Source organism: Wolffia australiana, chromosome 12 (assembly GCF_029677425.1).
Source record: "Wolffia australiana isolate 7733 chromosome 12, ASM2967742v1".
NCBI lineage: Eukaryota > Viridiplantae > Streptophyta > Magnoliopsida > Alismatales > Araceae > Wolffia > Wolffia australiana.
This window is the reverse complement of record NC_135846.1, coordinates 5113514-5125787: the sequence shown is the minus strand read 5'-3', so window position 1 is coordinate 5125787 and position 12274 is coordinate 5113514. Positions and strand designations below refer to the sequence as shown.

Genomic DNA, 12274 nt, shown 5'->3' with positions numbered 1-12274 from the left:
CTAATATTAATGAAGAAAGATTATGGGTTTTCACCATTTTTATGAAATTATTTCTAAATAAAACTTTTTAAAAGTAGAATATTTTTAGGGGTTTATTTAAATGTTTTTATCAATTCAAAAGTTCCTTATAATGATTTAACACCATTACGCCTTGTATTCTGGTCCTATTTATTAGGATTGTGGCTAATCATTAGTTTTGTCGCCAATCTACACCAAAGACAAATGATTGCTTCTGCCAATCATTGCAAAAAGGTGCCCCCATCATTGAGACTGGAAAAATATGTTCTTAGAGGTTTATATAAATATATGGTTGTGACAATCATTGCCAGTTGTCCACTTTGGAGTCAGTTGGTGGGCATTGCATACCCAAGCAAAGCATCAAAAGTGGCACTATGGGAGTCTGGCTTCAAATCAGTATGACTGTCATCCTAGTCCATTACAATCTAAACTCGGCCACACGATACCTTGTGGACGTCAACAGCAATATAACTTATCGCACAGCCCAGATGATTACTTTGATACCACTTGACAGAATTCAAGTTTTCTTGTTCATGGAATTTTCAAATCAAGCAAGAAAAAATCAAGGGATCATGACTCAAGTGGAAAATTAGGGTTTCTTTGCTCTCGTGGATGTTTGAGAAGATTTAACTTAAACTGAAACCTATGAAAAGCCAGGAACAAAATTACAAGTTTGATTAAATAGTAAGGAAAGACGGTAGGGAACAGTCTGATCGTACGGGTCACCATCAAAACGTTGCGAGTGTCAGCGTCAGCATCCGCCTCACATCACACACTCTCTCCCTCTCCTCCAACATCAGCCCCATTCCCCAATTTTCTCAAACCTTCCCCTCGTTTCCCATCTTCCTCCCCACTGCTCAATTATAGTTTCGGATCGTCCGGGACGTGGACGTTGGATGGGACGACACGAAGATCATCATGTCCGGGACGTGGACGGTTTATTCATCTGAGACCTCTAGAAGGGATATTTTTTGTCCAAGTGGATGAAAACCGTCCCGTTCAAAGGTCTCGGGAGGAATTGCCGTCCTGATTTCCATCTAACCTCACGGACGGGACGATTTATTATCCCGGGATGAAAAAACCATCCCGTCCGCGTCCTTGCACTAGTATAGTTCTGGATCATCTGGGACGTGGATGATGGACGGGACGGGACGAAGAACGTCCCGTCCGACATCCAGAATCAGTGCAGGGACGATCCGAAGGTCTCTGGATGAATTTCCATCCCAATTTTTTCATCCTAGGACGAAAAAACCATCCCCTATGCGTCCCTGCACTATATGCTCAATTAGAGTATACACTGAATTTTCCCTCTATAACAGACACTGCTCAATCAAATTTCTTGACATTTATTATAAAGGTAAATATTCAGGGAGGGGCAAAAGGACAGACTTTTAATGTTGGTAGGTTTTCCCCAGGACCCAAGACTAAGTGATGAAGTTGGGACCATGGCCAATCCCCTCTCTTTCTTACTCTTCTTCTCTCCTCTCTGGCCAGAAAATCCTCCGGGTTTCTCCCTTCCCCAGCAGTAGAGCTTCGATTAAGGGATGAGGATCGTGGGATTGATGGGGGGGATCGCCTCAGGGAAGAGCACCATCTCCCGCCTCTTCTCCTCCAACGACGTTCCCATCGTCGACGCCGATCTCATCGCCCGCGTACCCACATCATCATCATCATATTTATCATCATCATCTTTACCATCATGATACAATCTTGCATTTGCACTGCTCAATCAAATTTCCTCATCGCCCGCGTACCCACATCATCATCATCATATTTATCATCATCATCTTTACCATCATGATGCAATCTTGCATTTGCACTGTTCAATCAAATTTCCTCATCGCCCGCGTACCCACATCATCATCATATTTATCATCATCATTTTTACCATCATGATGCAATCTTGCATTTGCACTGCTCAATCAAATTTCCTCATCGCCACCCACATCATCATCATCATATTTATCATCATCATCTTTACCATCATGATGCAATCTTGCATTTGCACTGTTCAATCAAATTTCCTCATCGCCCGCGTACCCACATCATCATCATCATATTTATCATCATCATCTTTACCATCATGATGCAATCTTGCATTTGCACTGCTCAATCAAATTTCCTCATCGCCCGCGTACCCACATCATCATCATCATATTTATCATCATCATCTTTACCATCATGATGCAATCTTGCATTTGCACTGCTCAATCAAATTTCCTCATCACCCGCGTACCCACATCATCATCATCATTGTATTTATCATGATATTTATCATCATCATCATCATGCAATGTTACCTTTGCTCTGCTCAATCAAATTTCCTCATTGCCCGTATACCCACATCATCATTATCTCTATCATCATCATCATCATGCAACGTTACCTTTACTCTGTTCGATCGAATTTCCTCATCGCCCGTCGCGTACCCACATCATCATCATCATATTTATCATCATCATGATGAAGTGTTACCTTTACAGTTTACACTGCTCAATCAAATTTCCCCATCGCCCGTGTACCCACATCACCATCATCATATTTATCATCATTATGATCATCATCATGATGCAGGATGTGCTCAGGAAGGGGACTCGAGGGTGGAGAAAGGTGGTAAGGGCGTTCGGGGAAGAAATTTTTCAGCCCGACGGCAAGATCGACTGCCCCCTTCTCAGCCAGATCGTCTTCTCCGACCCGGACAAGCGCCGCATTCTGAACCGGTAAAAATACAGATTAACGAGTGTACTGTAAAATCATCAGGGACGGGACGTTAACAGATTTCGTCCCATCCTACATCCCATTTTCTGGGTTCGTCCCAGACCGGGCGCACCTTTGACCGTTCCAATTATAGTGCACGATCGTCCAAGATGGGGACGATCGACGATCAGCCCGTCCTACATCCCAATTTTTAGAAGTTCATCCGAATCATCCCATCCAGAGTTTATCCAGTCCCATATATTTTCGTTTGAAAACCGTTCGCCCAAGACATTCTCGTCCCGTCCCCCGTCAAGGACGAAGCAGCGCATTAGGCCACTCAGAATTGGACATGTGGCTCTGCATGTGTCGAATTCCAGCTAGAGCTCTCAAGCAGATACTCGACTCCCACAGAAACAGTCCCTTTTGCCGTCCAAGGCAGCGGACGGGACGGTTATTTTGTCCATGGACGAAACAATTGTCTTGCCCCGAGACTAGTGGACAATTCTTCATCCTGTTAATCGTTTGAACCCCCGAAGGGGACGATTTTTGGTCCACGGACGAATTTATCGTCCCATTTGTGTCTGTGCACTATTGTTCCAACTCATAGAAATTTTAAATTTTCATTAAAAAATCATAAAATAAAATTTTAGTGCATTTTATCCTTGGGACTATATTGATGGGTTTGTAGACAGGTTGCTGGCGCTCACATCTCGTCCGGGATTGCATGGGAAGTGGCCAAGCTGTGGTTGAGGGGGCATGACGTCATCGTTCTGGACATACCGCTGCTGTTTGAAGCTGGGATCGATTGGTGGACCAGGCCCATTATTGTAGTCTGGGTTGACCCAGAAACCCAGCTGCAGCATCTGGTGAAGAGGGATGGTTGCGATGAGGAACAGGCTCGACCCAAGATTAATGCCCAAGCCCCCCTAGACTGGAAGAGAGAGAGAGAGAGCTGACGTGGTTATCGATAACTCAGGCCCACTTGGGGACACGCGGCGGCGGTTCGAGGAGGTCCTCGACGCGGTGACCCGGCCATTGACTTTGACTGAGTTTTTGTGATCTAGGAACGGGTTGACTTTGACTCTGGCCCTGACTGCTGCCGTGGCGGCTTTGGCTAATTCTGTCCTCTGATATAGTTGTCTTGTGGTTAAACTTGCACCGGCCGAATTTTCTTTTTATAAATGTGTGGGTCCCATTTGGGCACTACAATTATATATAAACTTTCCTCTTATGAATCCATTGATTTGAATGTTTTCCTGTCCCAAAATTTCTTTATATGGTTCTTTTAAAAACAAGAACACTAACCTACAATATTTTTGAGTTAGTAATGAAGCCGACAAGCACGTAACTCCCCTTCTCTGGAGACTGTACAGCTTGTCTGGATAGGAAAATCCATACCTCATGTTTTTTTTCTTGCCCTTTTAATGGTTAACTTTCTGTGGCTAGTTGTCCTCATTAGAAAATTTTATAAGGCATCGGTGCCAACAGTTGGATAATCTCATTCTCCAATTTATTTTAGTTTATCTACATCTGATTATCTCCCAAACTTCCAATATTCAAAGTAAACTCACAATAGTACATCATCACGAGCAATAGGAACAATATGACTAGGCTGCTCAGCCCCACCTTCAAAGGATGACATCAACAACTATTAATGAAGACGATTATTCCCCTTTAAAAAAATCATTTAATTTTTTTGAAAAAGCTCATTGACATGATATTTGGGGTGAATCACCAATTAATATAGACCCCAAATTCAATTTCAAATACCCAAAATTTCAAATTCAAATAAAAAAATATTTCAGAGAGGAAAATATCAGTGCAGAGGCTTTGTTATTCAAACTAATTTCATATTTCTCATGTATAAGTCAATCAGTTTTAATTAATTATATTAAAAATAAAAATAAATTGATGAACATGGAAACATGGATCGATTACCACACAAGGCCCTTTTCATGTCTAAGCCAAGGGGCTCCATCCATCATTCAAAGAAAGATATCTTTGAAACTCAAACATTCAATTACTTAAATTTACCGAAAAGAAATGTGTACTCAACTAGATCACTGTAATTTAAAGATGGAATATGTTTTTAGCTATTTATTAAAGTGTTTGATAAATTTAAAAGTCTAATTATTGAGATTTATTATCCACCACACTACACGTCATAATGTGATTTTCAATTGCAGCGAACCTAAGGCAACATCGATCATAGAGAAAATGTGTCATTACGACATCCCAATACATGATGCCATAATGGAAAATCTTAATCATCCATGCCACTTCAAAAATTGGAATTCTTAATTTTTTTACTTTAATGAGTCCATGGATGAAAGTTCAGTCACAAAACATTTATGTATAGTGAAACGAAAGAAAAATTTTCTTCTTGATTTTATTGATGTCCATTATGGAATATAGGTGTCAAGGTAGTGTGAAGACCGTATGACCATGTAAGTTTGAGGAACCTAATTACACTATAGAACTATTTGTATGGTGATTTATGGGAAGCTTGAATATGTTTTTCTCAGAGAGATGAGGATAGAGCAGACACTTTTAATGATGAATTTGACAGATCAGTGCAAAAACATAAAGAGAAAGAAAGAGGGAGACATGTAGAGAGTCAATTTAGAGACAGAGATGTAGAGATCCCTTGTATGGTCCAGTGGTATTGGGCTAAACCCATTGGGCACAAAACAATACATATTATTTGTCAAGTTCTTTGCCTTGGTTCAATTATGGAAAACAACCTTTTCCATGAATGTGGAAGCGATTAATTGATTTTAAATCAATATTTAGAATTATACATCACATATACCTCATGGGGAACTTGTTCCACCCATGATTTGGTCACTCTGAGATTGTTCAGAAGCTGCTCACGTGCCCCCCTCTAGAAGTATCCGCACAATCACGTTGCTCTTGGATCTCCACCTCATTGAAAATCATGAAGATATTCTCATCATGAAGACAGTCTCCTTGGTTGAGTGGAGATGAGATTAGAGTGGAGAAGGGGGGCACCCCTGATGCAGGACAACGTCAGGGACGAAGTCCTGCCATCACCGAGGGGAATGGACTCGGTGTCGAGGGTAACGGTTGATAAGCTCAAAAATGCGTGTATATATGTCGTTATTTAGGGGTTTTTCAAACTTAATCACTGAAATTTTTATATCCCTTAATGCTTGAGTAAGGGGTCGAACCCTAGGGAGGCAATAGGAAACATTCAATTTTCTTTCTAATTAGAGTTTTGAATTTTAAACCTAAATGAAATGATGTTTTACTTTCTTATTTAAATGCTAATACTTGTAAATTTTAACTAACATTCTATCCTTTCGAACTTAAGTGATTTTAATGATTCTCTGTTATTAAATAACAGAGATATAAAATCACTTAAGTTTATCTTTCTATTTGATTTAAAATCTTTAGTCGTTTTGAAATATATTTTTAAGTTTGTTTTAGTGAATTTGAAATCTATTTATAAAAGTGATTTAATTCTAAGTGTTTTGTATTTGGTTTGATTTTATTTCACTATTTTTATCAGAAGACGTTTTACTATTTTCAAAGAATAAAATAAACTAATTTTTATGCGATTTTTTGAGCCCTTTTTATTGCATTTTTATTTTATCCTAATTAATTCAAAATTTTAAAGATGTCCTAAAAGAGCAAATCGTGAAGATGATTCACGATTTGCTAATTTCAGAACTACGAAATCGTGAATTCGATTCACGATTTTATGCGATTTAAGCAACAGGTATGACTCCAATTAAGAATTTCATAGTAGATCGACTCAAACTGATTTAGAAACGACTAAAATCTATGAATTAAGACGATTAATGTCGCAAATTAAAGAAACGGTGAACGTGAACGAAATCGAAAATCTGAGAATACTAAAATGCAAAATGAAGTGTAAAAATGCGTCCAAAGTCAGCCTAGAGATACCAGAAACAATCAGAGTCTTGATAGGGATTGATTCCGCGCAATGAACGCACAGAAATTTCAATAAATTTGGCTTGAGTAAGCTGGAAATGGCGGCACCGGATCTGCAGAATTCTTCAAAGAATTGAGCTCCAACTTGCTTCTTGGTGGATTCCTGAGACTTCGAGGAGGCTAGGCTTTTTTCCTCAAGCTTGAAAATCAAGAATGAGCTTTAATCTTCCGATTTTCTTCTTTTTTATCGCCGCAGGATCGGAAGAACTTGTTCTTCCGATTCCGTTATGTTTTTCTTCTTTTTCGCATTGTAAGCAGAGCGTACAATGCGATTTGATTGGCCGTTTCTGTCCTTGTATGGCTCCGTTCCGTGCGCGACACACACGTAATCGTGTACGTGCGTGTCACACACCAACGGCCGGAGCGACCTGTCTGATGCGTCGATGAGGCACTACGTGCGGAACGCAACGTTCTTGTGCCCTGTGCCACTTACCCACTTGTGAGTGCCAAAACTGGCCCAATAAGGGCCAGTTTAATAAACAAATTATATTTTTAATTGAAAAATGAATGGAATAATTCATAAAAATTGTTTATTAATGCGAAAAAATGTTTTATTACCTTCTAAAATACGTTTTATTATTACTTTCATTTTATTTATAGAAATAGGTCTATTAATCGCATTTAAATTCTTATAATCATTATTGTAAAGCCATTTAAGATGTATATATTGACCTAATTATTTATCAAACGTATTGTTTAACTTGAGATTTAAGGAATTTATTATTTTAATCTAAAATGATGATAACACGCGTTAAAAATCCATGTTTTATGCATTAAAAGCCCAAAAATATGATGAAATTAGCACTTATTTTAGCTCCTATTTGCATGTTATCAACGGTGTCGGGCGTCAACTCGGTGGCGGCAACCGTCGCGGGCAGAGGTAGGAGGCCGGCACTTCGGTTGACGACTCGGGCGGCAATGGCGACGGGTGCCCAACGGTGGCTGTGGCGTCTCCGACCTGAGGACGAAGGGTGACACGACGGCATCGAAGGCGGCTTGGAGCAGGGCTGGAGTGGCGGGGGCGCTTGGCAGTGACCGAGCAGAAATCGCCTGCGGCGAGCGTGCGCACGGCGGCAAGCCGATCAGGCGTCAACGGCAGGTACAATGCGACGAGGCGGCTCAGCTTGGTGCAGCTGCAACACGAGCGTGAGGGCTCGGCGCGGGCACGACGGGTCGCTCAACCGCGGCAGGCAACATGACGCGACAAGGTGGCGTATGCGGCGTCTGTGGCGCTTGCAGGTGGCGCGAGTGGCGTGGGCGATCGAAGGGTCATCGCGGCGAGGCAATGCGGCACGGCGCGGCGCGGCGGTGGCGCAGCGGCTACGCGGGCGCGGTGACATGGCGTGCGCGCGGCGGGGTAACTCTGGCTGCGGCGGCCTGGGAGGCGGCGGCGGCAGTTCCCCTTCTCCTTCTCTTCCTCTTCTTCTTCTCCCTCCTCATCTCCTTCTTTTTCCCCTCTCCTTCTCTACGAGCGATGACCCTTCGATTCTTCAAAATGCTTCTTCAAAAAAAACAAGGGTGCGGAATTAGGGCATCCAACGCTCCCTTTTAAAGGTGAACGTGGATGACCCCTTTCAACTGAAGTTTCAAACACAAAACAGGAAAGGCAAATAAGAAGGGGGGAAAGAAAGACGTAGAGAGGAGATCCTTATAGAATGGATCTTCCCTCGTTACACATGAAAGTAACAGAATTTAAAACATGAACGGTGAACTATGAACCAAAACATGAACAAAAACGACGAACAGAATAACGAAGATAAGGTGTCCATTACCCGGAGTACTTGAATCCGGGTGTTCGTACCGTCGCCTTGGCTTGCTGGGTGAGCTGAATGCGTACCGGTGGCGGTGTCGATGGCGACGGTGACGTCTCCAAAGACGTCTCTAGGGGCTCGGGCAGTGCTGTACCATCAACCCCGATTCTAGCTGGCCAGGTGCCTATAATGAGTACCCCTTCCGCTCTTTATATTATACTTTAGCTTTTATCTCAAAAACCCCATAAAGTAAAATATATTCACCAATGCCCTTACGATCTTATGCATGTGAGCCTCTAGGCCCATGTATCATTCTAGTTAATAACTTTAGTGGCCCAACAATAATTATTAGTCAACCTTATTAATTACCTATATCAACATATAGATAATTAACTAAGGATCCATTTAATCCAATCTACAGCTTAAATTTCTAGCCCGTGGGGTGCCAAGCTACACCTCGTGCTCTAGAAGATACTGAGTAGTGTTTGAACTCTCTTATGGAACCTTTACCATCATTGGTTACTTGATATGTATAATCTTTCATCCGTGTGCGACTCTCGAACGACTTAGGGTATGGTTGATCGTCAAACCCTAATCCATCATTTGGTTTGTATTGATGCGTAGCAGGGATCATTGGAAAATGTCATCTCCAATTTCCTCATTTCCATGGCCAGGGATATGATGCATTATCTTCCTTGAGTCAATATCCTCTTGACCACTCAATCACCTCTCTGAACCTCTTACTACATCCGACCTATGATTTATTTGAATCTCATGATCAAAGACTCATAAGTCGTAGTGATATAGTAGTCGCTCATCGACGAAATGTCCTTGGTGTCTCAGGTCAATGGATCATTTATAGAATTGTGTCATGAATCAACCTGATTGTCTTTTAGGTTTAATACCATTGTGGAATTCTTGTGATCATTTTAGTGTACTCTTTCTCCAAAGAGCACCCACCATCTGTCTCCAAAGTTCATGATTATTGTTCCCACACTAATAGCCATAAAATCAACTATACTTATCGTACAAGTAGGATTAGTTAGTGTTATTAAATCAGGATAATTTGATGTCCATCTTGACTATCCATCGAATAAGAATATTTAGGATACATGTTTAACGACTAGGAACGACTGTATTATGATATCATCATAATTGAATATATAATTACACATATGCATGGACTTCATTATAGACATCACGCCAAAATAATAATGAACTAATATTTTATTCAATGAACTTAAATAAAACATGGTGGTGTAATTTGGTTTGACGGCCACATATCATTATTCTATGGCCAGTTGGGAGTCCAGCTGGCTGCCACAATGGCCAAAGCGTGTGTGACCCTGCCATGTAAGTGGCTGCCTAGGTGGCACCCGCCGGGTACATGGGCTGTCAATCTAGGTGGTGCTTGCAACACAAGTCGGCTACTTATGTGGTGCCCGCCATGCAAGCAGCCTATTTATACGGCTCCTAATATGCATGCAAACTTATTAGCTCATGCACACCATGCTGGTGGGTTTCCAAAGGGGAGTCACCAAGTTGGTCTTGGACCTACATGGCCCCGCCACATAGGCCTACCTCTTATGGCATGTGGACCTACCAAAAAGTGGATTGAGTCTGACCTGGCTCATGCCTAGTGTCACTCACCTCACCAATGGTGGTCTTATTGTTTGAAAATCAAGTCAAACTCGATTCACTATTTGTGGGTCTCTCTCAGACTAGGCAGGTCTGGCCAGTTGCATGGCTGGCTCAAACCTGGCTCTTGGCATACACCGATTGGCTCTAACCGCCACTAGGGTCACCATAGAGCCATCACAGCCCACACCCAACCCAACCCCCCCCACCCCTCAAATGAACCCCGTTTAGGCAGAATGAGGTGATGTTCCTCCCTCTAAAGACTCATGTCCAGATCCTGAACAAGAATGGAATTGGGGGATTCCAAACAGAAATGAGCCGAAGCAACATGAAAAAACATATTTTTTCACTTCATTTTGGATGAAAAAATTAGATTCCTTAATTACTGGAGTGAGACGTGTGGAGATGCTCAAAAGTGAATAAAAAAATGGCTTTGACACCACTGTTGGGTTCTATGACCTTGATTTATATGAAACTAAATGGATTCTAGCGAAGGAAGATGAATGGAATCAAAATGGCATCAATAAAACCATTGATCAAATCCCCTGGGCTTGGATCCTATTTGTGATTTCTTAAATCCTTGGATGAGAGATGTGGAGATGCTCAAGTGGGCAGCCTCTAAACGTGTCCACATAATCACTTGCATGTCAAATATCTTCCTCACCTCGACGAGCCAAATTCATGCTCCATTGTCGTTGTTTCATTGATTTCATCGTGAATGAAAAGGAGCTTTAGGGAGATGGAGAAGGTGAAGAGTCATGAACAAGTCTGGCATGGGTGCATTTTTTTCCCGATTAATACTAAGTGGGAAATTTTTTTAAAACCCATGAACATTTGATGGGGGACCATTGCACCGACACCAACACAAGATGAGCTCTACCACACCGAGCAGCTCGTGCCGATGTCCGTGATCCCGGATTCAAGTATTCGGCATGACGACTCATAAGTTTTCTTCTTTATTTGGTTTTAGTGTGTGATTTTCGGAACACTTGGACTAGGCCGTTGTTTTGGGCCACGTCCGTTATTTTGTTTTCTTTAACATAATACTTGTAAAGAGGAGGACCTCGTCGTGCGACGGTTTCCTCCTCCACGAACGGCCACTTGGCACCCATCCTGCCTATATAAGGGGATGGCATGCCCAAGTGATGGACAGACTTGAGAAATTTGAAATCAGATTGTCTTGTTTGTTCTTTCTTCTTCGTTCTTGCTAGAGATAGTTAGATATCGTAGATTGAGATCGTGGAGACCGTGTCTTCATCGTCGTACCGTTACACGTTGAGATCACTCCATGTTACGTTCGGTCGACAGTAGTTACCAGTTCGAGTTTTCTTGGAGGAAGCATTTCAAGAATTGTGTTTCTTGGCGGTTAGTTGTCAAGAACCGCAAGAACCCTTGGAAAGCTTTGCTCGTTGTCGTCACCGGATTCCGCCGCCGATGCCGTCATACTCCGACTGGCATGCCCCGCACCGCCCGTGTCCAGTCCCGCCTTCGATACTCCCAATGGCGCTCGCGCCCGTCACCACCAGCCGCACGCGCCCGCCTCCGCCAGTCGTGCGTGCCCATCTACGTCGGACACTCGCGCCCGTCTCTGCCAGCCACTCACGGCTGTCTCCACCGGTCGCTCGCGCCCGTCTCTGCCAGCGCCCGTCTCCGTCGATCGCGCACGCCCCGCCCTAGCGTCGCGCCTCGGCCTGCAGCGCGCGCCCTGCCAGAGCGCCGCGCCTCAGCCTGCAGCGCAACCCCTTCGGCGCCTGCACCCGCTTTCGCGCACTGCACACCTTGTGTAGCGCCCTGTGGCTCACCCTGCAGCACGCCCCAGTCAGTGCCCGTGCCTGCCTCAACCAGCCGATCGCCCAGTGGCGCCCTCGCCAAGGCCAGTCACGCATCAAACGGTGGTTGCCCCAGCGTGCCGCGCGCCCATGCCTTCCTACTCCATCCTCATCAGAGTCGTACCCAGGATTTTCATCTCTCAGGTGATCCCACGAAGCGTGCAATCCAGGTTCCGCATCTTCTCTTTCCCCTTTCTTTCAGTATCATTACTTCTTACAGTGTCGTCTTTCTCTATCATATTCTGCTGCTGATATATTGTCGAAAGTGTCGAATAGGATAGCCACCATCTGTTGAGAGATAGGTTATTCTTGCGATACACGACCATATTTCTGATAATAAAGGTGCAACTCTCAATGGACGTA

At 43.2% G+C, this 12274-nt stretch overlaps 1 protein-coding gene across 1 annotated transcript; it reads left to right on the top strand.

The window, feature by feature from the left end:
• Positions 1–1562: 1562 nt before the first annotated feature.
• LOC144710050 (dephospho-CoA kinase-like) lies at positions 1563–3833 on the top strand. Its single transcript, XM_078583722.1, has 4 exons — positions 1563–1670; positions 2593–2738; positions 3404–3581; positions 3780–3833. The coding sequence occupies exons 1-4, from the start codon at positions 1563–1565 to the stop codon at positions 3831–3833; spliced, it is 486 nt and encodes a 161-aa protein (XP_078439848.1).
• The last annotated feature ends 8441 nt before the right edge of the window (positions 3834–12274 follow it).